The 21,981-nt window shown below is 43.2% G+C and overlaps 1 protein-coding gene and 1 long non-coding RNA gene across 6 annotated transcripts in view; both read right to left on the bottom strand.

Moving 5' to 3' along the window:
• Positions 1–9,545, bottom strand: part of SEC23IP (SEC23 interacting protein) — a 43,980-nt gene extending 34,435 nt beyond the window's left edge. For 2 of the 5 annotated variants that reach the window (XM_023241009.2, XM_011287592.4), the window contains exons 1-4: positions 9,294–9,544; positions 5,419–5,951; positions 1,426–1,648; positions 62–255 (exon numbers count right to left, since the gene is read on the bottom strand). In XM_023241009.2, the coding sequence (XP_023096777.1) occupies positions 62–255; positions 1,426–1,648; positions 5,419–5,951; positions 9,294–9,456 (1,113 nt within the window). In that variant the 5' untranslated portion in view covers positions 9,457–9,544. Of the gene's footprint in view, positions 1–61; positions 256–1,425; positions 1,649–5,418; positions 5,952–9,293 lie in introns of all 5 variants that reach the window. The other 3 variants (XM_023241010.2, XM_023241011.2, XM_045040758.1) reach the window with 3 other exon arrangements.
• A 4,197-nt stretch (positions 9,546–13,742) lies between these two features.
• LOC123380713 lies at positions 13,743–19,067 on the bottom strand. The gene is made up of 4 exons (XR_006586782.1): positions 18,807–19,067; positions 15,229–15,382; positions 14,549–14,644; positions 13,743–14,441 (listed from the first exon to the last, which is right to left on the bottom strand). It is a non-coding gene; the product is annotated as an uncharacterized LOC123380713 (long non-coding RNA).
• Positions 19,068–21,981: the final 2,914 nt, after the last annotated feature.

Genomic DNA, 21,981 nt, shown 5'->3' with positions numbered 1-21,981 from the left:
CTCCAATGTATACAGGGCCTACGGTTTTGAAGGAAAGCATAAAAGAATGAAGCCCACGTACCTCTAGTTTTTCACTGAACTCCTCTGTATAGGGAATAAATCTGCTGTCTGTGTCCCCTTTGTAAAACCAAGTACAGCGTCTGACTTCCGCCGGCTCCTCTTCCCAGTACACAGCCTTCCTCAGTCGATCATAGAGATAAACGTCATAGCGCCCTCCATCGGTGCCTAGAACCACACTCTCAGGGTCCGGCTGGACTGGAGCACAAAGTTCACGTTTTAACCCGACAGTTACAAGGCAGGTTGAAAAACGATAAGTAATGAAAAAAAATAAATGAACTTTAAAAAATAAAAAATAAAAGTAATAAATAATGAATATGGTGGCTAGTTGACCCTTAATGACACAGAACTAAGTTCATTCGTGTTTAAAAATTGAAGTTTGGGGCACGTGGGTGGCTCAGTCAGTTAAGCGTCCGACTTCGGCTCAGGTCATGATCTCACGGCTCGTGAGTTCCGCGTCGGGCTCTGTGCTGACAGCTCAGAGCCTGGAGCCTGTTTCAGATTCTGTGTCTCCCTCTCTCTCTCTCTGACCCTCCCCCGTTCATCCTCTGTCTCTGTCTCAAAAGTAAATAAACGTTAAAAAAAAAATTAAAAATAAATAAAAATTGAAGTTTAACATTAATTTGTGCTACTCAAAATTATGACTCTTCTTGGAAACAAATTTGGCAATAAATTTCATATATTGAAAAAAAAAAATTATGACTCTTCCTAAGTGAAGAAAAAATAGCCGGAGCAGAGTTGTGAAGTAGGACCATAAAATAATTCAAATGAAAAATAAATAAATAACATAATAATTCAAATAACTGGATTTTCTTTTTTTAATCCAAGCAGCAAGTCTCCATGAGGTATGCTTCCAGAAGGTATTGAGGGATTTTTAAGTCTCATGATGAAATATCATCAGGATGAACAAAAACACGTAATTCTATACTCCAGGACTTCTCAGAGCCTTAACACACTGCATTGCACTATCTCAAGAGGTGAATGAAGTTAAGTCACTTTCAAAACTGCCTGACTACAGAACACTTTTCAAAGCATCTTCAGGAACGAGAGTTCTAAAGAAGATGTTTTATAAATGTCCGTTAACTACAAAAGAATGACAGAAATAGGAAAATTGACACCTACATTATATGAACTACTCTATGTCTCTAACTTAAAACATCTTTAAACAAAGAAGACAATTACTAAAACATTTTAAAAACCTTGCTTAAATAATTCAGGCCTTCTATTACTATCACTATCTTAAGATACAGAGTCTGGTGGAGTCTACAAGGATTAAGGAATTTGACATTCACAAAATATGAGCCGTGGATAAATACTATTTCTTCTCTTCCTAAAATGAGATAAAAATGATGCATGATCTGTCCTTACCTGAATTATAGATTTCTTCAAGATTCAAAGAGTCAAACACACTGAAAGGCATCCACAATTGTTTGTATTCTACCTCCTTGCAGTAAAACCAGTGGGGTTGAACAGGTTCATATTGGTTTTGAAGTAGAAAAGGAGGGGGCGTTTGCACAGAAGGACCTGTGGGTCTAGCAAGAGCCTGCTGTTGTGTTGGAGGGGTCAACCCCGATGGCACTGAAGGAGGAATCTGGAACACACCAGAAAGACAGGACTATGATGTTTGTCCAAAAAACAACAATTCCATATATGCCTCAGACCCAAAGTAACATTCATAATGATTATCCTACATACATCTCTGGACAACCATTTAGTTTAATAATTGGGCCCTAAAACAATGTTTCTTAACAACAACAAAAATCAACAAAATCCAACATCAGTCTCAAAGTAGACTGGGCTTTCTCAAACTGATGGTGAAGTAAACTGGCACCTTTACAGAAATCAATCTAGCAGTATGTCTCCTGTGATTTATTTAATCTCTATAACTTGCATATTCCTTGACCTGACCATTCTATTTCTAAGAACTCATCTTAAAGACGTAATACAGAAACAAAAATTTACCTACAAAGACATATACTAAACGGTCACTTATAACAAAATCACTGGACACAACCTAAATGTCTAACAGAGACCTGGTTAAGTACATTATCTGTGACTTAAAGGGTGGAATTCTCTAGAGCCATTAAAAATGTTTTAGAAAAGGGGCACCTGGGTGGCTCAGTCGGTTAAGCGTCCTACTTCAATTCAGGTCATCATCTCGCAGTTTGTGAGTTCAAGCCCCACGTCGGGTTCTGTGCTGACAGCTCAGAGCCTGGAGCCTGCTTTGGATTCTGTGTCTCCTCCTCTCTCTGCCCCTCCCCTGCTCATGCTCTGTCTGTCTCTCTCTCTCTCTCTCTCTCTCAATAATAAATGTTAAAAAAAAATTTTTTTAACATTTTAGAAAACAATCTTAACATCTAAAAAACGTTCACAGAAATCATATACAATGTGTGTCTACAAAAAAAGATAAAACATAAAAAAAATGAGAAGAAGGGTTATCCAGATGCAATTTTTAATCATTTGACTATTCTGCATTTTTCAAATTTTCTGCACTGGAAATACTTTTAAAATCAGAATCAGGGATGCCTGGGTGGCTCAGTCAGTTAAGCATCTGACTCCGGATTTCGGCTCAGATCATGATCTCACGATTTGTGGGTTTGAGCCCTGCATCAGGCTCCACACTGGGATTCTCCCTCTCCCCCTCTCTCTCTGGCCATCCCCTGCTTATGCAAGTTCTCTCTCCCTCTTTGTCAAAAAATAAACTTAAAAAAAATTTAAACATGATGTGGCGCCTGGGTGGCTCAGTCGGTTAAATGTCTGACTTCAGCTCAGGTCATGATCTCACAGTTCATGAGTTTGAACCCCACATGGGGCTCTGTGCTGACGGCTCAGAGCCTAGAGCCTGCTTTGGATCCTGCGACTCCCTCTCTCTCTGCCCCTCCCCCACTTGTCTCTCTCAAAAATAAACAGTACAAAAATTAAAATAAAAAAAACAATTTTTTTAATTAGAAAACAATTATTTTTAAATGTTTTAATTAAAAATCATTTTGGTTGGGGCGCCTGGGTGGCGCAGTCGGTTAAGCGTCCGACTTCAGCCAGGTCACGATCTCGCGGTCTGGGAGTTCGAGCCCCGCGTCGGGCTCTGGGCTGATGGCTCAGAGCCTGGAGCCTGTTTCCGATTCTGTGTCTCCCTCTCTCTTTGCCCCTCCCCCGTTCATGCTCTGTCTCTCTCTGTCCCAAAAATAAATAAACGTTGAAAAAAAAAAAAATTAAAAATCATTTTGGAATGTTGTATCAATGTTAAAATTACGGAGGTGATAACTGTACTGTGGTTATGTAAAAGGACATCCTTATTCTTAGAAATTTGCACTAAAATAGTTAGGAGTAAAGAGTCATAATGCATTCAACTGACCATTTCCCAAACAACTTGCACACACACATAGTGACAAGGGGAGAGAGAGGATGTTCAAATGTGTTGAGTGTGTGCCAGTGCACAAGTAAAAGAACAAATGGGGTAAAATGTTAATGACAGGTAAACATGCATTAAGGGCACTGGGGTACTGTTTGTGCTATCTTTATTTTTGTAACTTTCAAGTCTGAAATTATCATTTTTAAATTTCTTAATTAGAAACCTTTTCAAAAATTTAATCAGCAAACTAATATGTTAACTATCCCACATGCTGTGATGCGCTTACCTTCCAATATGCTGAAATCCAACATTATCAAGTTTGTGTATTGATAGGATTTAAATTAAACAATAAAACTGAGCCCATTCTCTATTCCCAAGAGAGAAGTTAGGTTATTTTCTGATTATAATACCGCTATCCCTGCCACACTTGGGTTAATTCTTCCTTTGAATCATTTCCCTTTTTTTGATTCAGTTGATTTCCCTGTGGAAGTCAGTTCAACAATCAGCTGGGGAAAAAGCATAAGGGAATTTCATAGAATTTACCCAATGCAAATGTTGCCCCATCACCCTCCTGAGACAGAGTTTGACTGTCTAGACCCAAACTTCATAAAGTAAATAAAAGAAATTATAGAAGTAATAAATTTTAGTCCCTGTAATTGAATGTTTTGATTGAGTAGGATAATTAAAAACTGAGAAAATGGCAGTCTGTTAATAAATGCTTCAACCCTGACATATCCCCAGATAACATTTATTATTGGTATCTTACTCTAAAATCTAGAAATATTGACATGTAGTTAACTCATTAAAATCAGGTACTACTTTCATAAATCAATAATATATGAACCATTTAATGAGCTTCCTTTAAATTTTTTTTTAATGTTTATGTATTTTTTTGAGAGAAGTGGCAGTGGGGACCCACGGCAGAAAGAGAAGGGGGACAAAAGATCCAAAGTGAACTCTGCACTGACAGTGGGGAGCCCAATGTGGGGCTTGAACTCACAAACCGTGAAATCAAGACCTGAGCCAAAGTCTGACTCTCAACCAAATGAGCCACCCAGGTGCCCCTTTATGATTCCTTTAAAAGAATGTTTACTTCAAAACACATAGCTTACAAAGAATCACCTCAGAACAGTTTATCATCACATTGACTATTAAACGCCCAGTGTTGGGACACCTGGATGGCTCGGGGCTGAGCGTCCAATTCTTGAGTTTGGCTCAAGTCATGATCTCGTGGTTGGTGGGATCGAGCCCCAGGTCGGGCTCTGCGCTAACAGTGTGGAGCCTGCTTGGGATTCTCTGTCACCCTCTCTCTCTGCTCCTCCCTGACTTGTATATGCAGGTGAGCATGCGCCCACTCTCACATTCTGAAAATAAATAACTTTAAAAAAAAAAAAAAAGGAATGAAAAAATAAAAATAGAAGCTCACTTTTTAAAAACACAGGCTAAGATGAGAGAGAGATAAAAAATCAGAGTGAGGGAGGGGCGCCTGGGTGGCTCAGTTGGTTGAGCATCCAACTTTGGCTTAGGTCATGATCTCACGGTTCCTGGGTTCGAGCTCCGCATCAGGCTCTGGGCTGATGGCTCAGAACCTGGAGCTTCCTTTGTATCCTGTATCTCCCTCTGTCTCTGCCCCTCCCCTGCTCGCATTCTGTCTCTGTTCTCTCAAAAAGGAATAAACGTTAAAAAAAAATTGCTTTTGGGGCGCCTGGGTGGCGCAGTCGGTTGGGCGTCCGACTTCAGCCAGGTCACGATCTCGCGGTCCATGAGTTCGAGCCCCGTGTCAGGCTCTGGGCTGATGGCTCAGAGCCTGGAGCCTGTTTCCGATTCTGTGTCTCCCTCTCTCTCTGCCCCTCCTCCGTTCATGCTCTGTCTCTCTCTGTCCCCAAAATAAATAAACGTTAAAAAAAATTTAAAAAAAAAAAAAAAAAATTGCTTTTAATAAAAAATAAAATAAAAAACAAAATAAAATAAATCAGAGTGAATAGCTAAGATATAAAAACACATCTCCGTACCGGTGGCAAAGATCCTACAGGCATCTGGTACATCTGAACCGGGGGTCCGGCGGGTGAAGGATGGGGGGGATGGCCTGGTGTTTGGCACTGTTGCAGCTGTGGGGGTGCAATATAAGGATTAGCCCTGCTGCTTACAGGGGTGTGACGATATGGATTGTGTCCTTGTTGGGGCGTTCCTTGCGGTGGGCTCCCAAAATTGGAAGGAGGGAGACTACTTGGCTGAGAAGGCAGGTAAGTATTCATTCCCATCTGTGCAGAAGGTGGAGCACCATACTGAGCCTTCGAAATGGCTGGTGAGCACGCATTCGACGCATCTTGGGATCCAGTTGTAAAAGGGAGAGCAGCTGGGGACTTGGAGTATGCTGAGTGTCCAGCCGATGCTGCCACAGTTGTTAACGGCGACTGTCCAATATTCCCAAAAGGATCACTACTGCTTGATACCTGAGAGAAGTAACTAAAGGTCTGTGGGGTAGACGTGTGAGCAGAAGTCTGACCGAGGAAGCTGTCCTCCTCCCCAACGTCGGTGGAATCTTCTGAAAAGGAACAGGAGAGCAAAAGATTTAAAGGATATTCTATTTTTCTGTAGCTACGATCCTATAAGGCAGATCGAGCAATTGCACGTGTTCTTTTTTCTATTTCTGCATTAGAAAGAAAGAAAGAAAGAAAGAAAGAAAGAAAGAAAGAAAGAAAGAAAGAAAGAAAGACTTGTTCTTTTTTTCTTTGAGATGAAAAACTAGAAAATAAGAATACGAAACAACAAAAGGAGGGAAAAATCAGAATTCATTCATAAGCCCACCTCCCGAAGACAATCACTGTTAACACGTTAATGTTTTGGTACATAACCTTTTATATTTTTTAAGTGAATAGTCAAGTATTTATTGTAAATATATATAAATTACACATATCTGTATATAGGAGTTTTTAAAAACAGAAACAAAATCTATACCTACTATTTTTACATCTTATTTTGAATTTCCTCCTGGTAAAAAATAATTCAAATATTTTCTGCTACCAAATACACGCAGTTTTATTTCTACAGTAATAAGAAACTTAAGTACAGACATGAACTCTGTTGACAAGAAGGGGTGTGTCGGGACTCTTACCTACAAAGCATTCATTGTACAAATGAACACGTGGTATTTGTATTCCCAAGGCAAAGTAGGTCAACCATTAATTGCCATCCCTAAAATCACACTATTTCGACCAGAGAACTAGCCATTAGAGAATGCCAAATCACTAAAAAAGCCATTTTCTAACCAAAGTTCAGTTCTCTTCACTTCCCTTTGCCCACACTGATCTTCACCACAGGGATTATCAACCCCAAACTACCTTCTCTTCTGCAACCAAGTTGTAAAATAAAAGTATTCTCCCTCTACATGGCCTCAAAAGTCCAGCCCACTCTTCTTACTAAACTTTTATAAGCCCTTAGCTTCTAGAAACTTTCTTCCTAGGGGGGCCTGGGTGGCTCAGTCAGTTGAGCGTCCGACTTCGGCTCAAGTCATGATGTCACAGTTCGTGGGTTCGAGCCCTGCATCGGGCTCTGTGCTGACAGCTCAGGGCCTGGAGCCTGCTTTGGATTCTGTGTCTCCCTCTCTCTCTGCTCCTCCCCTGCTCACACTCTGTCTCTCTCTCAAAAATAAATAAAGATTAAAAAAAAAAATTTTTTTTTTTAACTTTCTTCCTAATCTTTTCCTTCCCCGGCTCATTCCCTCTTATCTCCTACTGCTGGAGGCATGGAGCCCAACAGAAGACCCACACTCAGCACACAGGCACACTGTGATCCTTGCCCCCTGAGAGGCCTTCTTTCACTGGCTCACAGAGATTCTGGCTTGAGTTTCTAGGCTGCTCCCACTGTATTTCTCACGCATCAATTTAACTGAGATACTCCACTACTCAAAATACTCCTCTCCATTGTTTCTTTGTAACCAAAAATAAATTCTCACCTCCTTCACAAAGCCCTTTGTCTGCTGGCTTTATTCTCCTTTGGAGATACATCTCCAGTTCCCTCCCTCTCTTTTCAGCTGCCTGGACCTCCCTTGTCTTACATTTCTCAGTTCACCTCTCAACAACTAAAAACATGGAATGGAAACAAACAAACAAACAAACCCGTGGTATCTTTCTTCCTTTAAGACAACCTGGGATCAACCTGATCCAAGAGACTTTTTTCTGATTAGCATCAATTGCAAATGAAATACTGATCTCCGCATGCTGCCAGCTCACCTCAGGGGCACTTTCTAATTACATGTGGACACATTCAGCATCGAAACCTACAACCTTAATGAGCACTTGTACACTTTTGACACTCCCAAATCTGTCTCAAACCAGGAGCGTTCTCCTGTGCTCCAGAACCTATCAACCAACTGCTTCCTCAACACTTTTGGCAGACTCAGCCACATACACCTCAAACCTACTAAGCCTGAAAAAGAACTCACCACCTTAACTGTCCTCCTTCATGCGCTCCTTTTATCACACCGCACTATCTCAACAGGTGTTCACCAACATCCATCCAGACACTCAAACCAAAACATCATCTCTTAGACTCCTCCCCCGCTTCGTTTCTCAATCCCTTCATTTAACCATTCAGACACTCATTCAAGAAACATGTACACAGTATCCATTACACGCCAGTTAGGGAGCCAGGTCTTCTGGCTAAAACTGAAGGAAGAGAAGGAGCCTCTGGGCTGATAAAGCTGACAGTATGGCCTCCAGGGAGTCACTGAGGCCCAACAATTTATAGTCTAAAAAACCTCTCCCCTCTCTTCCCTGCTCTTCATACCCAATGTGGCTGGGTAGGGCTAGAGTGCCATCCACTCGGGCCTGAGCGGCCCCCAGACTGACCGCTCTTGCTACAGTCAGCTTTACTCTGGTGCAATCTCAGAAAACTCTAGTCTTTCTGAAACACACCTCCAGTTTCACTGCCTTGTTACCTTAAGATCCTTCGAAGGCTCCCCCACACCCTACAAGATGAACTACAAACTCCTCAGTACGGCATATGAGGCGCTTCGTGATCTAGTCCCCACTGACTACTCACGCCACTCCTCTGCACACACTCTAGCAACAGCTGCAAACTTCAAGAAGCCCATAGTCCAACTAGAGAGACAGATATGTTTATTTCACAAACATGTAGGTAACACTATGTGCCAGGCACTGCACTCAGCACCTTACAAAAATCAATCCACTTCTCATTACAGTTTTATGAGGCTGTACGGACATGGAAAGTGAAGCACAGAGAGGTAAAGAAACATGCCTAAGGTCATACAGCAAGTTCCTGGCACAGCCAGGGCTGGAACGCAGTCTGTGCCCCTAGATACTGTGGTCTGGGTAATGCCACACAATCATTAAAAAGCAACACCCCTAGACAATAATAAGGAAATGAAAGAGCTAGGGTGCACGTAGGAGTGGGGGCCAAGGAGAACAGGAAAGGCTTCTTAGACAATGTGATGATGCACTATCTTGAAAGATGAGTACTGCATCGTGTACCTCTACTTTACAAGTATTACAGGTCTATCCTAGGAGATCTCCTACTGTATCCTAGTTGAGAAGCACTATTCTCTTTGCATTCCCTGCCAGCACCTGGCACACTAGCATGTGTTCGACAAAAATCTGTGCAATGCCAGTGCCAGCGTGGAGCGTCCAGCCCTCGGATCAGAGGATTCCTCGACGAAAAGCAAGTCTCATGATCTGGCCCCCTACTTCCAATATTTCAAAGTCCCCGGGCCACTCAAACCTGGCCACGGATGGCCCTGGCAAGCCACCCACAGAGTCGCATCGAGGCGCAAGGAATACCTCCTTTCCGACCCTCGTCACCCACGCCCTCCGCCCGCCTCCCTGCACACACTCTTCCCACCGGACACCCTCCCCCCCGCCCCCACTACCTCCAGGCAGGAGCAAGGAGGCCGAGGCAGCGGCGGCTTGGGTGACTGGGATGAAGGGCACGTTGAAGCTGAATTCCGTGGCCGAGGAGGAGAAGAGTAAGTTAGTGCCCGATGAGGAGGTAGAGGCGGCGCCGCCGCTACCGTTAAGTTTCCTCTCGGCCATGGCTGCGGCCCACCGTCCGTTACACGTCTCCTGGCAGCCGGTGCGGCACCACCGGCCGGAAACCGGTCACACTCGGGGCCAGCACACTTCCGCACTTGCGCACAAGGCCCGGAACTCGGGTCGGCTCGTCAGCGGCCTTGCCCTTCCCCTGGAAAGCGCCGCCAGAAACCAACATGGCGGCGCTGGCTTCACGCCCGTGTCCTGGCACGTGACACTCCCCGGCGCGGCCGCGGCGGAGGCTGGGACTGGAGCGTGGGAGTGGCAGTACTGCTGGTTCTGAATCGAGTTGACGCCGAGGGTCACGGATTGCGGGGGGCGCGCTGGGCTGCCTAAAAGTATCGACAGAAGAGTTTAACTCGCAAGATTTTGGAGGAACAGCGGGAACCTGCGGGAGCAGTCAGCAGAGCCTGTCCCCACTGGGAGGGAAGAAGAGGTGTTGAGCCATTTGTAGCCAAAGCTGAGTCCAACTCACCCACGCTAGCACTCACATCCAACCCGCCCACATGTCTTTCTGGACTGAACTGAACTCTTTTTGTTGGCCCAGAAATAGAAACGGTAAAACTTTTGAAGTTTTTAAGCCATGTTTAAAAAAGGAGCCAGGGAATTGAAATTTGGAGATGCTACATTTTAAAATAGCTTTCTATATCTGTCTACAATAATCTGATTAGTTAAATCCCAAAATGCGCCGTGGGTGACTTGGATGTAATTGTCACCTTTCATGTAGGTAGAGATTATGAAATAAAAAATAACAGACAAGTAGCTTTTTTGGAGGGAGGGAGAGGAAGATAGACCCCAAAAGAAGCTTTGAAATAATGAAACTCCTCCCCTGCAGCCATTCACTCCTGTGCAGAACCTGTTTACTTAATTCAGTAACTATTTAGTGTGCTTACAGTCAGAGATAAACAAAGTGAGACACTAGTTAAAGCAGTAAGGATAGATTTTACTGGGTAATAACTACTACAACAGGAAAGAGGGTACATCGTGAACTGAACTGAACTTCCCCAAAAGACTGCAGACTTGCCAAAGATCAGAGTGCTAAGGGGAAAGCATTGAAAGGTGCCAAGGGATGTTGGTCCACGTGACTAGGCCACCTAGGTTTGTTAACTGCCAATTATCTGGAGGAGAAACAAACTTCTCATATCTTTATGACAGGCAGTTGGACAAGTTAGAGCAATATACCACCAGGCTGGGAGGAGATGGGCCTTGAGAAGACAGTTCTGTATGGCAGATTTACATCTCAAAATTATAAGGGATATAGAATTGCAAGTTTTCTAAAGTAACTGCTCTGAAATGGAGCTCAGGGGCCCAAATGCCTAGCACCAGGTTTTGGCTGGAACATGCAGTAAGTTCTCTTGGCAGCGTTGAGCTTTCTCAGGGCAGGCATTTTAAGGAGGACTGGGGTCATTCTAGGGACATGGCCTTACACTGTTAGAAACCTTGCTAGAATTGGGTCAAGGAGAGAGTCTTTGTCGTTCCTATGGGTGACCAAGGCACTACACCAAACACTGCGGGTTCAGTGGTGTTTAAGAAAGACACAGAAACTCCATCTTAGAGCTTATAGTTTGGCCAGGAAGACAGGAAAGTAAACAGTGGTGAAAGTTGTAACGTAGAATTTCCCAAGTGTGTTATGTCTAATATGGACACCATCAGGGGAGGGAGGTATAACCCTTCTGTGAGAAAAGATAGCAAATATTTAGACTAATCAGACCATCAACAAAGGACCTACATAGTGTTGAGTGACATGAAAGGCTTCCTCGAAGAAGAAAATTTAAAGTCAAGCCCTGAAAGACAATGAGTAGAAGTTAAGTGGAAAATTTGGTGGGGGGGTTTTGGAGGAAGCAATGAGAGATCATTTCAAAAAAAGTCACAGTATGGGGGCGCCTGGGTGGCGCAGTCGGTTAAGCGTCCGACTTCAGCCAGGTCATGATCTCGCGGTCCGGGAGTTCGAGCCCCGCATCAGGCTCTGGGCTGATGGCTCGGAGCCTGGAGCCTGTTTCCGATTCTGTGTCTCCCTCTCTCTGCCCCTCCCCCGTTCATGCTCTGTCTCTCTCTGTCCCAAAAATAAATAAAAAACGTTGAAAAAAAAATTAAAAAAAAAAAAAAAAAAAGTCACAGTATGTAGGAATACCCTGAAATGCCACACTGAGCAACTGGAAGAATGTTGGGAGAGGAGAATGAAAAGCAGAGCAAGGCCAGATGATGCAGGGGCTTACAAGTCAAGAGCAACAGGGAGCCAAAGAAGGGGTTAAAAGAGGGTAGAGAGGGGAGCCTGAGTGGCCCACCTGGTTGAGCATCCGACTTCAGCTCAGGTCATGATCTCACGGTTTGTGGGTTCGAGCCTGGCGTCAGGCTCTGTGCTGACAGCTCACGAGCCTGGAGCCTGCTTCACATCCCTCTCTCTCTGCCCCTCCCCCCACTTGCTCTCTGTCTCTCTCTTAAAAAAATTAATTAACATTAAAAATGTTTTTAATAAAAGAAGGTGGTGGGGCGCCTGGGTGGCTCAGTCGGTTAAGCATCTGACTTCAGCTCAGGTCATGATCTCGCGGTCTGTGAGTTCGAGCCCCGCGTCAGGCTCTGTGCTGACAGCTCAGAGCCTGGAGCCTGTTTCAGATTCTGTGTCTCCCTCTCTCTGACCCTCCCCCATTCATGCTCTGTCTCTCTCTGTCTCAAAAATAAATAAGCGTTAAAAAAAATTAATAAAAGAGGGTGGAGAAATAACATTTGCCCTGTAGAAAGTCCACTCTGACTTCAGTGTAATAAAGTAGATACGGAAAGAGCAACCCGGGCTGCTACAGTGGACCAGGGGAGCCGTGAGAGTGGCTCAAATTAGAGCAATTGCAGTAGGAATGAGCAGAGAATTCCTGGGGTAATTCCTGGGGAGAGACATCAGATTGAACCAAAGTGTCTTCATTTCCTTCCTCCTGAAACTCTGTGGAAAACACAAATAGGTGTGTTTGATTTTTAAACCCAGAAGGATAAGGGGGATAGGAGAGGATTCCGCAGCAACAAGATTCTGCATACACACACAAAAAAAATGGACCTGTAGTAGGTGATTTAGCAAACCAGTAATGGGGAAAGCCCACGAGCAACTTATTTGCACCACAGAATCATCATAAGATTGAGGGTCTGATGACCCCAGGCACCTCAGGAGGTAGCAGCGAAGCTAAAGAGTTTGGAAGATTGGGTAAAACTGTTGGAGAAGCTGTTAGGTCTGTACCCCTACTCTGAGTAACTGGACCACTAACCATCCCCCTTCTAGAAAAAAAGACGAAATTTTCCCTTCTGGAGTGGGTAACAGAAGAAACACTTAGCAAACGTGTACATACTGAATAAAAAAATAATCTCTCCCACAACCCCAGCCAAGTTTCTCCACTCAGCTCTGAGAACACTGGCTGCCAGATCTTCAACCTTCAGGCAGAAGATTAGAAAATTCTTCTTTGGGGCATGGGAAAGAGAGATGTAGAGGTGCTGAAATCTGGAGTCCCTAGGAAGACAGCCCAGCCAGATCACCGCATATTAAGTTCACAATCAACAATCCCTATTTATATGCTCTGAGCTCCCAATAACCTTGTTAGTCCCCACATTTTTTTTCAGTCCCTTCTGTGGCCAATGTGGGGCTCAAACTCACAACCCTGAGACCAAGAGTTGCATGATCTACGGATTAAGCCAGTCAGGTGCCCCTAGTCCCCACACTTTAAATACGATCACCACATAGTTGAGAAGATCCTTTAATGTGAAAGAGATCAAAACAAGACACACACCAAAGGAAGGAGAAATAGCAACTTAGAAGAAACAACCCACACGGGAAGAAAAAGACTTAGAAAATCTGTCAATAATATCCTCAGAGGGATAAGAGGGTCAGTAACCAAGAAACAAGATCGGTGTGTTGTTTTTTAAAAAAATGTTTTTTAACATTTATTTATTTTTGAGAGACAGAGACAGAGCATGAGCAGGAGAGGGGCAGAGAGAGAGGAGACACAGAATCCAAAGCAGGCTCCAGGCTCTGAGCAAGCTGTCAGCACAGAGCTCGAACCCACAAACCGTGAGATCATGACCTGAGCCGAAGTCGGACGCTCAACCAACTGAGCCACCCAGGCGCCCCCAGGATGTTATTTTAAAAAGAAAATAAATGTTCAGGGAACACACAAGAAAATCAGTAGAAGGAAGATAAATAGTGAGGAAATTTCTCAAAAAGTAAAGCAAAAAGACAAACAGATGGGAGCTAGGAGAGAGACATAAGAAAATTAGAGTGCTGAGCAAGGAAAGCCAATATCTGTACATTAAGAGTTCTGCTAAGAATAGAGACAGGGAAAATGCAGGGGAGGGAATAATCAAAGAAAAAACATTTTTATTCCCAGAAATGAAGGATACCAGTTTCCAGATTGCAAGGGTTGAGTACCCAGCACAATAGTTGAAAATAGACACACACACGAGAAAACGCTGGAGACAAATAGAAGATTCTTAAGGCTCCAGAAGGATAAAAACAGGTCAAATGCAAAGGAATTCAGCTCTCAAAATAGTTACCCCTCCAGCACACCTTCTAAGAAGGCAAATGGAGGAGGTCCTCCACCAAAATAAAGGAATAAGCTAAGGAAGTCTTCCTATGTGGGATACAGGAAACGTGATGTGCAACCACAGGTGTACCGGAGAATGTAAGCTGTTTTAAAAAAAAAAGACCCCAAAATGCAGTGGCTCAAAGTAAAGGTTCATTTCCCACATGAGAGTACATGCAGGTAACCAGTTTTTCATCTTCAACACAAGGCTTCCAAGGCCGCTCTAGTTTTTTGCCAGCCAAGGCAGCGGCCAGAGGTCAGAGCAGTTCAGGCACAGACGTCTCATCTTAAGAAGTAAGGCAGACCTTGTACAAATCACTTCTGTTCACATTCCGCTAGTGAGAACTTGGACAAAAGGCACTCCTGGTACAAGAGCTGGAAATACAGTCCTCACCTGAGTATCCACATCCTACCTACAATTCTGTAACTGTTCTGTATGGAGAAAGAGGATTTTAGTGGGCAAATGACGATCGCCACCACAGTCTGCCCCTCTGGCCACCAAATGCCAACCCTTCTTCCCAAATGTAGAATATGCTCACTCCTCAAAGGAAGCAACATGCTGCATCCTGTTCAACAGTCTAGGATCTGTGGGTGCAGCTCAGCCCTTTCCACTGGGCCTGGATGTGGCTTCTCACCTATGGCGATAGGGCACATTAGACAGTCATGGGCCGAGAACAGGGTAACTGTATGGAGACTCCCACTGTTGCACAGAAATGATTAAATCCTGCGAGGCATCAATTGAAAATACTCCCTGAGAGTGGAGAATGTTTTTGATTGGTCCTGACTGCCCCTGGTTTGGGCCTCTAGAAATACTTCCTCAGTCTACAGTCCTCCCTGGCCTCAGCTTTGCCCTCAGGGAGGTTTCTTCTTGTCCCTGACCATCCATGGCTATATCCCAAGTGGCACGAGGAGGCATGTCCTCGTTGGGGGCTGTACAGCTTTGGTAGCCCACTGTCTCTCCTATGAGTCTGGGGCCTGAGACTTGCCTTAAAACTTGACAAGTTGCAGACTTTTTCAGGCCAAGCTCCTGGCATTTTATTTCCTGAAAGTTCCATGTTCTTTACTTCCTTGTCTGACTTGAGCCCTTTTTCTATCAGCCTAATAGGTATGGGTGGGAAAGCCACATCCTTGATCTGACCTCTGCCATAAGGCAGGATTCTTTCGTTTACCAGAGAAATCTTAAAAGACCCTTGGAAATGCCTTTGAGCAAGATCCTTACCTCCTCTGATCTGAATACTGAGGCCCTGGTCTCTCCTGTGCTGCCTCACTTGATGGTCCTGGCTACCTGTGGCTATCGAGGTCCGGAAATGTGGCTGTCTGAATTGAGAAGTGCTGTAACTGTACAATGCACACCAGATTTCAAAGAATTCATTCTAAAAAAAGAAGATAAAATATTCATTAATAACATTTATATTGATTATTCCAATTACAATATTTGGAATATGTCAAGTTAAATATAGCACTAAAATTTTTTAAGTTTATTTATTTATTTTTGAGAAAGACAAACCCAGTGTGGGGGGGGAGGGGCAGAGAGAGAGGGAGAGAGAGAACCCCAAGCAGGATCCACACTGTCAGCACAGAGCCCAATGTGGGGCTCAAACTCATGAAACCATGAGATTATGACCTGAGTTGAAACCAAGAGTCAGATGCTTAACCGACTGAGCCACCCAGGCACCCTACTATTAAAATTAATGTTATCTGTTTCTTTTTACTTTTTTTTTTTTTTAACATTTACTTAGTTTTGAGAGATGGAGACAGAGACAGCGTGAGTGGGGGAGGGGCAGAGAAAGCGGGAGACACAGAATCTGAAGCAAGTTCCAGGCTCCGAGCTGTCAGCACAGAGCCCAATGTGAGGCTTGAACTCATGGACCATGAGATCATGACCTGAGCTGAAGTTATAGGCTTAACCGACTGAGCCACCCAGGTGCCCCTCTTTTTGCTCTTTAAATCAACTTTATTGAGGTATAATTTACATGATAAAAATGCATGAACTGTAAGTATACAATTTTATGAGTTTTGACAAAAATATCAGTATAGAATAAATCCATCACTCTGTGGACGCCTGAGTGGCTCAGTTTGTCGAACGTCGAACTCTTGATTTCAGCTCAGCCCATTATCTCACAGTTTGTGGGATTGAGCCCCACATCTAGCTCTGCACTGACAGCACAGAGCCTGCTTGGGATTCTCTCTCTCCCTCCCTCTGTGCCCCTTCCCCACTCATACATGCACACTATTTCTCTTGCTCCCTCTCTCAAAAATAAAACATTTAAACATTTTTAGAATGTTTTATTTATTTTTGAGATAGAGAGTACAAGCGGGAGCGGGGGAGAGACACAGAGAGAGGGGAACAGAAGATCCGAAACAGGCTCCGCGCTGACAGGAGCAAGCCCCACGCGGGGTTCAAACTCACAAACTACAAGACCATGATCTAAGCCAAAGTTGGACGCTCAACCAACTGAGCCACCTAGGCGCCCCATCAAAATAAATATATTTTTTAAAAAATAAATCATCTTAGACTATTCCTTTGTGTTCCTCTTTCCAGCCAATTAATAACTTCATAAATTATATTCCCAGCCCTATTCCACCACTGATCTACTTTCTATTTTTTACATTTTTACATCTGTCTTTAGTAAGTTTTGTATAAATGGAACCATATAGTACATATTCTTTTGTGTCTGACTTCTTTTGATTAATGTAATGTTTTTGAGGTCCATCCATGTCATGTGAATCATAGGTCATTCTTTTTTCCTTGTTAAGTAGTGTTTTATTATATGACTATACCACAATTTGCTTATCCATTCATTGGTTGGTAGACATTTAGGTTGTTTCAAATTTGGGGCTATTATTATTAAAGTTGCAATGAAAATTTATGTAAAAATCTTCATGGGAAGTGTTTTCATTTCACCTAGGAGTAGAATTACTGAGTCTTATAGTCATGTATATTCAACTTTGTAAGAAATTGCCACATGATTTTCCGTCATCTTTTTTTTTTTTAATTTTTTTTTTCAACGTTTATTTATTTTTGGGACAGAGAGAGACAGAGCATGAACGGGGGAGGGGCAGAGAGAGAGGGAGACACAGAATCGGAAACAGGCTCCAGGCTCTGAGCCATCAGCCCAGAGCCTGACGCGGGGCTCGAACTCACGGACCGCGAGATCGTGACCTGGCTGAAGTCGGGCACTTAACCGACTGCGCCACCCAGGCGCCCCCGTCATCTTTTTTTTTAATGTTTATTTATTTTTGAGAGAGAAAGAGACAGAGTGTGAGTGGGGGAGGGGCAGAGAGCAAGGCAGAGACACAGAATGTGAACCCGGCTCCAAGCTGTCAGCACAGAGCCCGATAACTGTGAGATCATGACCTAAGCCAAAGTCAGATGGTTGACTGACTGAGCCACCCAGGTGCCCCTTTTCCATCATCTTATTTCCCCACTGCATCATCTTATTTTCCCACCAGTAATATCTATACTTGGTGTTGCCAGTATTTTAAATGTTGGCCATTCTAACCGGTGTGTAATATTATCTCACTATAGTTTCTTGTTTGTTTTCTATTTATTTAGAGAGAGAGAGAAAGAGAGCATGTGTGCACATTCAGGCACATTCAGGGTGGGAGGGGCAAAGGGTGGGTGAGAGGGAGAGGGAGAGAGAGAGAGAGAGAGAGAGAGAGAGAGAGAGAGAGAGAGAGAGAGAGAGAGAATCTCCAGCAGTTTCCACACCCAGTGCAGAGCCTGATGCAGGGCTCCATTTCACAACATTGAGATCATGACCTTAACTGAAATCATGAGTCAGGGGCTTAACCAACTGAGCCACCCAGGTGCCTCAGTTTGTTTTCAATTTTTTTTTAAATTTTTAATGTTTTTTAATTTATTTTTGAGACAGACACAGAGCATGAACAGGGGAGGGGCAGAGAGAGGGGGAGACATAGAATCTGAAGCAGACTCCAGGCTCTGAGCTATCAGCACAGAGCCCGACGTGGGGCTCAAACTCATGGAGTGTGAGATTGTGACCTGAGCTGAAGTCAGATGCCTAACTGACTGAGACACCCAGGCACCCCAGTTTGTTTTCAATTTTTAATTGAAGTATAGCTGATATATATTTCAGGTGTAAAATATATTGATTTGACAGTTACAAACATTATGAAATGCTCACCACCACAAGTGTAGTTTCTACCTGTCACCAAAGTTATAACAATATTATTGATTATATTCCCTATGCTGTGTTTTTCATTCCCGTGACTTACTGATTTTATAATTAGAAGGTTGCACCTTTGGGGGCACCTGGGTGGCTCAGTCGGTTAAGTGTCCGACTTCAGCTCAGGTCATGATCTCACAGTTTGTGAGTTTGAGCCCCACGTCAGACTCTGTGCTGACAGCTCAGCTGCTTCAGATTCTATGTCTCTCTCTCTCTCTACCCCTGCCCTGCTTGTGCTTTGTATATCTCTCAAAAATAAATAAACATTAAAAAGTAAATAAATAAAAAAGTTTGTACCTTTTATCAACTCTTAATGTGACTACTAATAACTTTTAATTTACATATATGGCTTGCACGATATTTCTGGGAGGCTGAATATACAAACAATGGCCAGACCATATTTAACAAAAGAACTCTGACAACCTCTGCAGCGATCGGCCTAGAAAAGTCAGAACTTGGTCAATGAATCCAACTTCCCTAGTAGTTGCCCCCCACTCACTCCTCAGAAAACAGGGATAGTTAAGAAATCCCTTCTTGTTTCTGTGTTCCAAGAAAGGATTATAAATGCAAAAGACCAACTCGTTCTTGAAAATTCCAACATAAGGCTCACCTCCATTCTTCCTCAACGACTTCCTTGCTTTATGAAACTCAAAATTTACCACTCTCCTTTGAGATGTTTCTGAACGAACATTCTCCCTACTGCAACAGCCTGAATGAAATCAATCTCCTTCGTTGTCTCAGGCATTTCATCTTTCACTGATTGCTACCTTCCTTCCAACCACTAAACTAGAGCCACCTTACTTTGTGTTTGTTGTGATAACACCCCACTTACACCACTTGCTGAATTACTTAGAGTAATGCTAGCAGTTGTAACAAAGAGGACTCAGAATGCAATGTTCATATAAAAATCCATGTCACACAGAGTCGTTCTAGTCATCACCATTCTGTCCATCACAAAGGAGGAAAGAACATATCCAGGCCAAAAGTTTTCTCCAAAGAAATTTTTTTTTTCAACGTTTTATTTATTTTTGGGACAGAGAGAGACAGAGCATGAACGGGGGAGGGGCAGAGAGACAGGGAGACACAGAACTGGAAACAGGCTCCAGGCTCTGAGCCATCAGCCCAGAGCCCGACACGGGGCTCGAACTCACGGACCGCGAGATCATGACCTGGCTGAAGTCGGACGCTTAACCGACTGCGCCACCCAGGCGCCCCTCTCCAAAGAAATTGAGGGGGAAGTTCCAGACATAACATTTGCTCCCAGTTCATTGGTAAGAACCTAATCACAAAGCCCTACCTAGCTGCAAAGAAGGCTGGGAAATGTAGTCCCTCATTGGGCAACCAGCCTCAGCTATACGTCTGTAGGTAGAAAATGCAGGTCTTCCCTAGGAAATCTATCTATAGCTATGGAAGACGGAGGAAACAGATTTTTCTGAAGGGTCAGTGAAACCATGAAAGGAAAGAGAATCTTAAGGATAATGGATAATGGTGGTAGGACATCCTAGGAAGACAGTTTTGTACCAGAGGTAAAGGGCAGCAAGTCTAGATCAGAACAGGTCAAAAGGCTCTAGGAAAGATACCCAAGAAAAGGTGTCTAAACACCTAGAGAGGAAATTTAGGCAACGGATGGAAAATGTGTATTATCCATTCAGAAACCATTTATTGAGCACCTATGCTATGCCAGGCACTGTTCTAGGTGCTAGGGAATAAAATAACATGTAACTACCAAAATCATTGCTTCAAGGATCTTACAGTCTAGTGCAAATTCTAGTGCAGTTGAGGCTTAATTAATAACAAATGTGTAGAAAACTAGCAAATGTTTAAAAAAATTTACTCCACCCTGAAGGCAACTGCATTCAACTCTTTCTGCTGATTCTTTCAGGATTTCTGTTTCCAAATTAACGTGATTACGTTGCCACTTCTGATGTTTTTCCTGTTTGCATTATATTGTTGACTTTCCAGGTGAACAACGAGGATTTTGCCCCTTTTGATCTTTGTCCTCATCACATATATGAACCCTTTCCCCCTAGCCTCTCGCTGAAGTTAAATTATAACATTGGTTAGATTAACACTCAAGTTTTACCTTTATTATGACTACATACAGATGATTCGTAGCCAAATCATATAATAAGTTGTCACTATTTTAATTTTTGTTTGCAAGCTTTGTTTTCCTAGGCTCGGAACACTCTTCCCTCACTTTTTGCCTAGTTACCTCTTATTTATCTTTCAAGTCCTAGGGTAAATGTCACATTTCAGGAAAGTCCTCAAATTGCCTTTACCCCACAGAGGTAGACAGGGTTATTTAATGCCCTCCTTAAAAATATAGGCTTGGTGTGGGGGCAGCGGTGCCATTCGTGGTGGCGGGAAGTCAAATCTTGCCACAGAGATGTGCTTTTATGGATCCTCCCTGGCCTCTTACCTTTTCATAACTACTTAGTGGTAGTATCAACACATCTTGCCACAGAAAAATTAGGTGTTATGATCATTCACATTTTAAAATAATGACATTTCCGGGTGCCTGGGTGGCTGAGTTGAGCATCAGACCTCGGCTCAGGTCATGATCTCACCATTTGTGAGTTCGAGCCCCAGGTCCGGCTCTGTGCTGACAGCTCAGAGCCTGGAGCCTGCTTCAGATTCTGTGACTCCCTCTCTGCCCCTCCTCTGCTCATTCTCTCTCTCTCTCTCTCAGGAATAAATAAAAGTTAAATATATATATATACATAAACAAAATGAAATAATGACATTTCAAAAGCATCGTGGGGTCTCTTTAAGTAAATCTGAGCGATAGTTTGTTTCTAAGTCACTAAATACAGAGGAAGAAACCTAAAGCTTCAGTGTTCCTCGCCACTGTTGACTTGGTATCCATCGGCAATTTCATATGAAGCAAATCAATCTGCAATTATTATAACTTAAAAGCAGACATTTTCACGTCCGCATACATTTAATTTGCCCGTTACTGGTCAAGACACTAACATATGGGATTTCTCCATTTAATACAAGGGTCTTGGCAACCCTCTCTGCTAAACACATGAATAAATGAACGACGTGGTGGTAGTGCCCTGGATTTGAAACTCCGTTTTCTCAGCTCACCCAAACTCACAAGAGTCAGATGTATAATCCAGTAGACCAATTCATTAGTTCACAATGAGAAATACAAACCACCCGCCTTTGCCCTAAGTAGGGCTTGAGCTTCGAGTTCAGTTCTTATTCTCAGGCTTCCCACTTTCCAGTCTCCATTCAGATCATCCTCCTGTTTAACACGCTCTTTCTTCAGCTGTGGATATTTCAGTTTTCTCAGGTGTGTTCCAGTCCTAGGAGAAACATGCTGTTTCATCCCTGAACTTGGATGTTTTTCTGAATTCCCTCACTAAAAGTTTACCCCTAGATTTGATCTTTGTGTGTGTGTTAATGCCACCACCTTCAATCTTAGGGTATCCAGAGAGAGGCACACATTGTTTTACTCTGCTTAGCTTTACTGCCTTTCCCAAATACTGCGTTTTCTCACAAATTGAAAGTTGGTGACACCACCATTTGGCGCAAGTCCATTGACGCTATTTTTCCAAGACCATTTGCTCACTGGGCATCTCTACGTCAGGTTGTGTTAAATCTTGGCAGTATTTCAAACATTTTCGTTATTACTACATTTGTTATGGTGGTGATCTGTGATCAGTGATCGTGACTTGCTGAAAGTTAAGATGACAGCATCTTTTAAGTTAAAAAATATTTTTAAATTGACATATATACTTTTTAAGACTTAAATCTATTGCACGCTTGATAGACTACTG

Source organism: Felis catus, chromosome D2, assembly GCF_018350175.1.
Source record: "Felis catus isolate Fca126 chromosome D2, F.catus_Fca126_mat1.0, whole genome shotgun sequence".
Classification (NCBI taxonomy): Eukaryota; Metazoa; Chordata; class Mammalia; order Carnivora; family Felidae; genus Felis; species Felis catus.
This window is presented reverse-complemented; position numbering and strand designations above follow the sequence as displayed.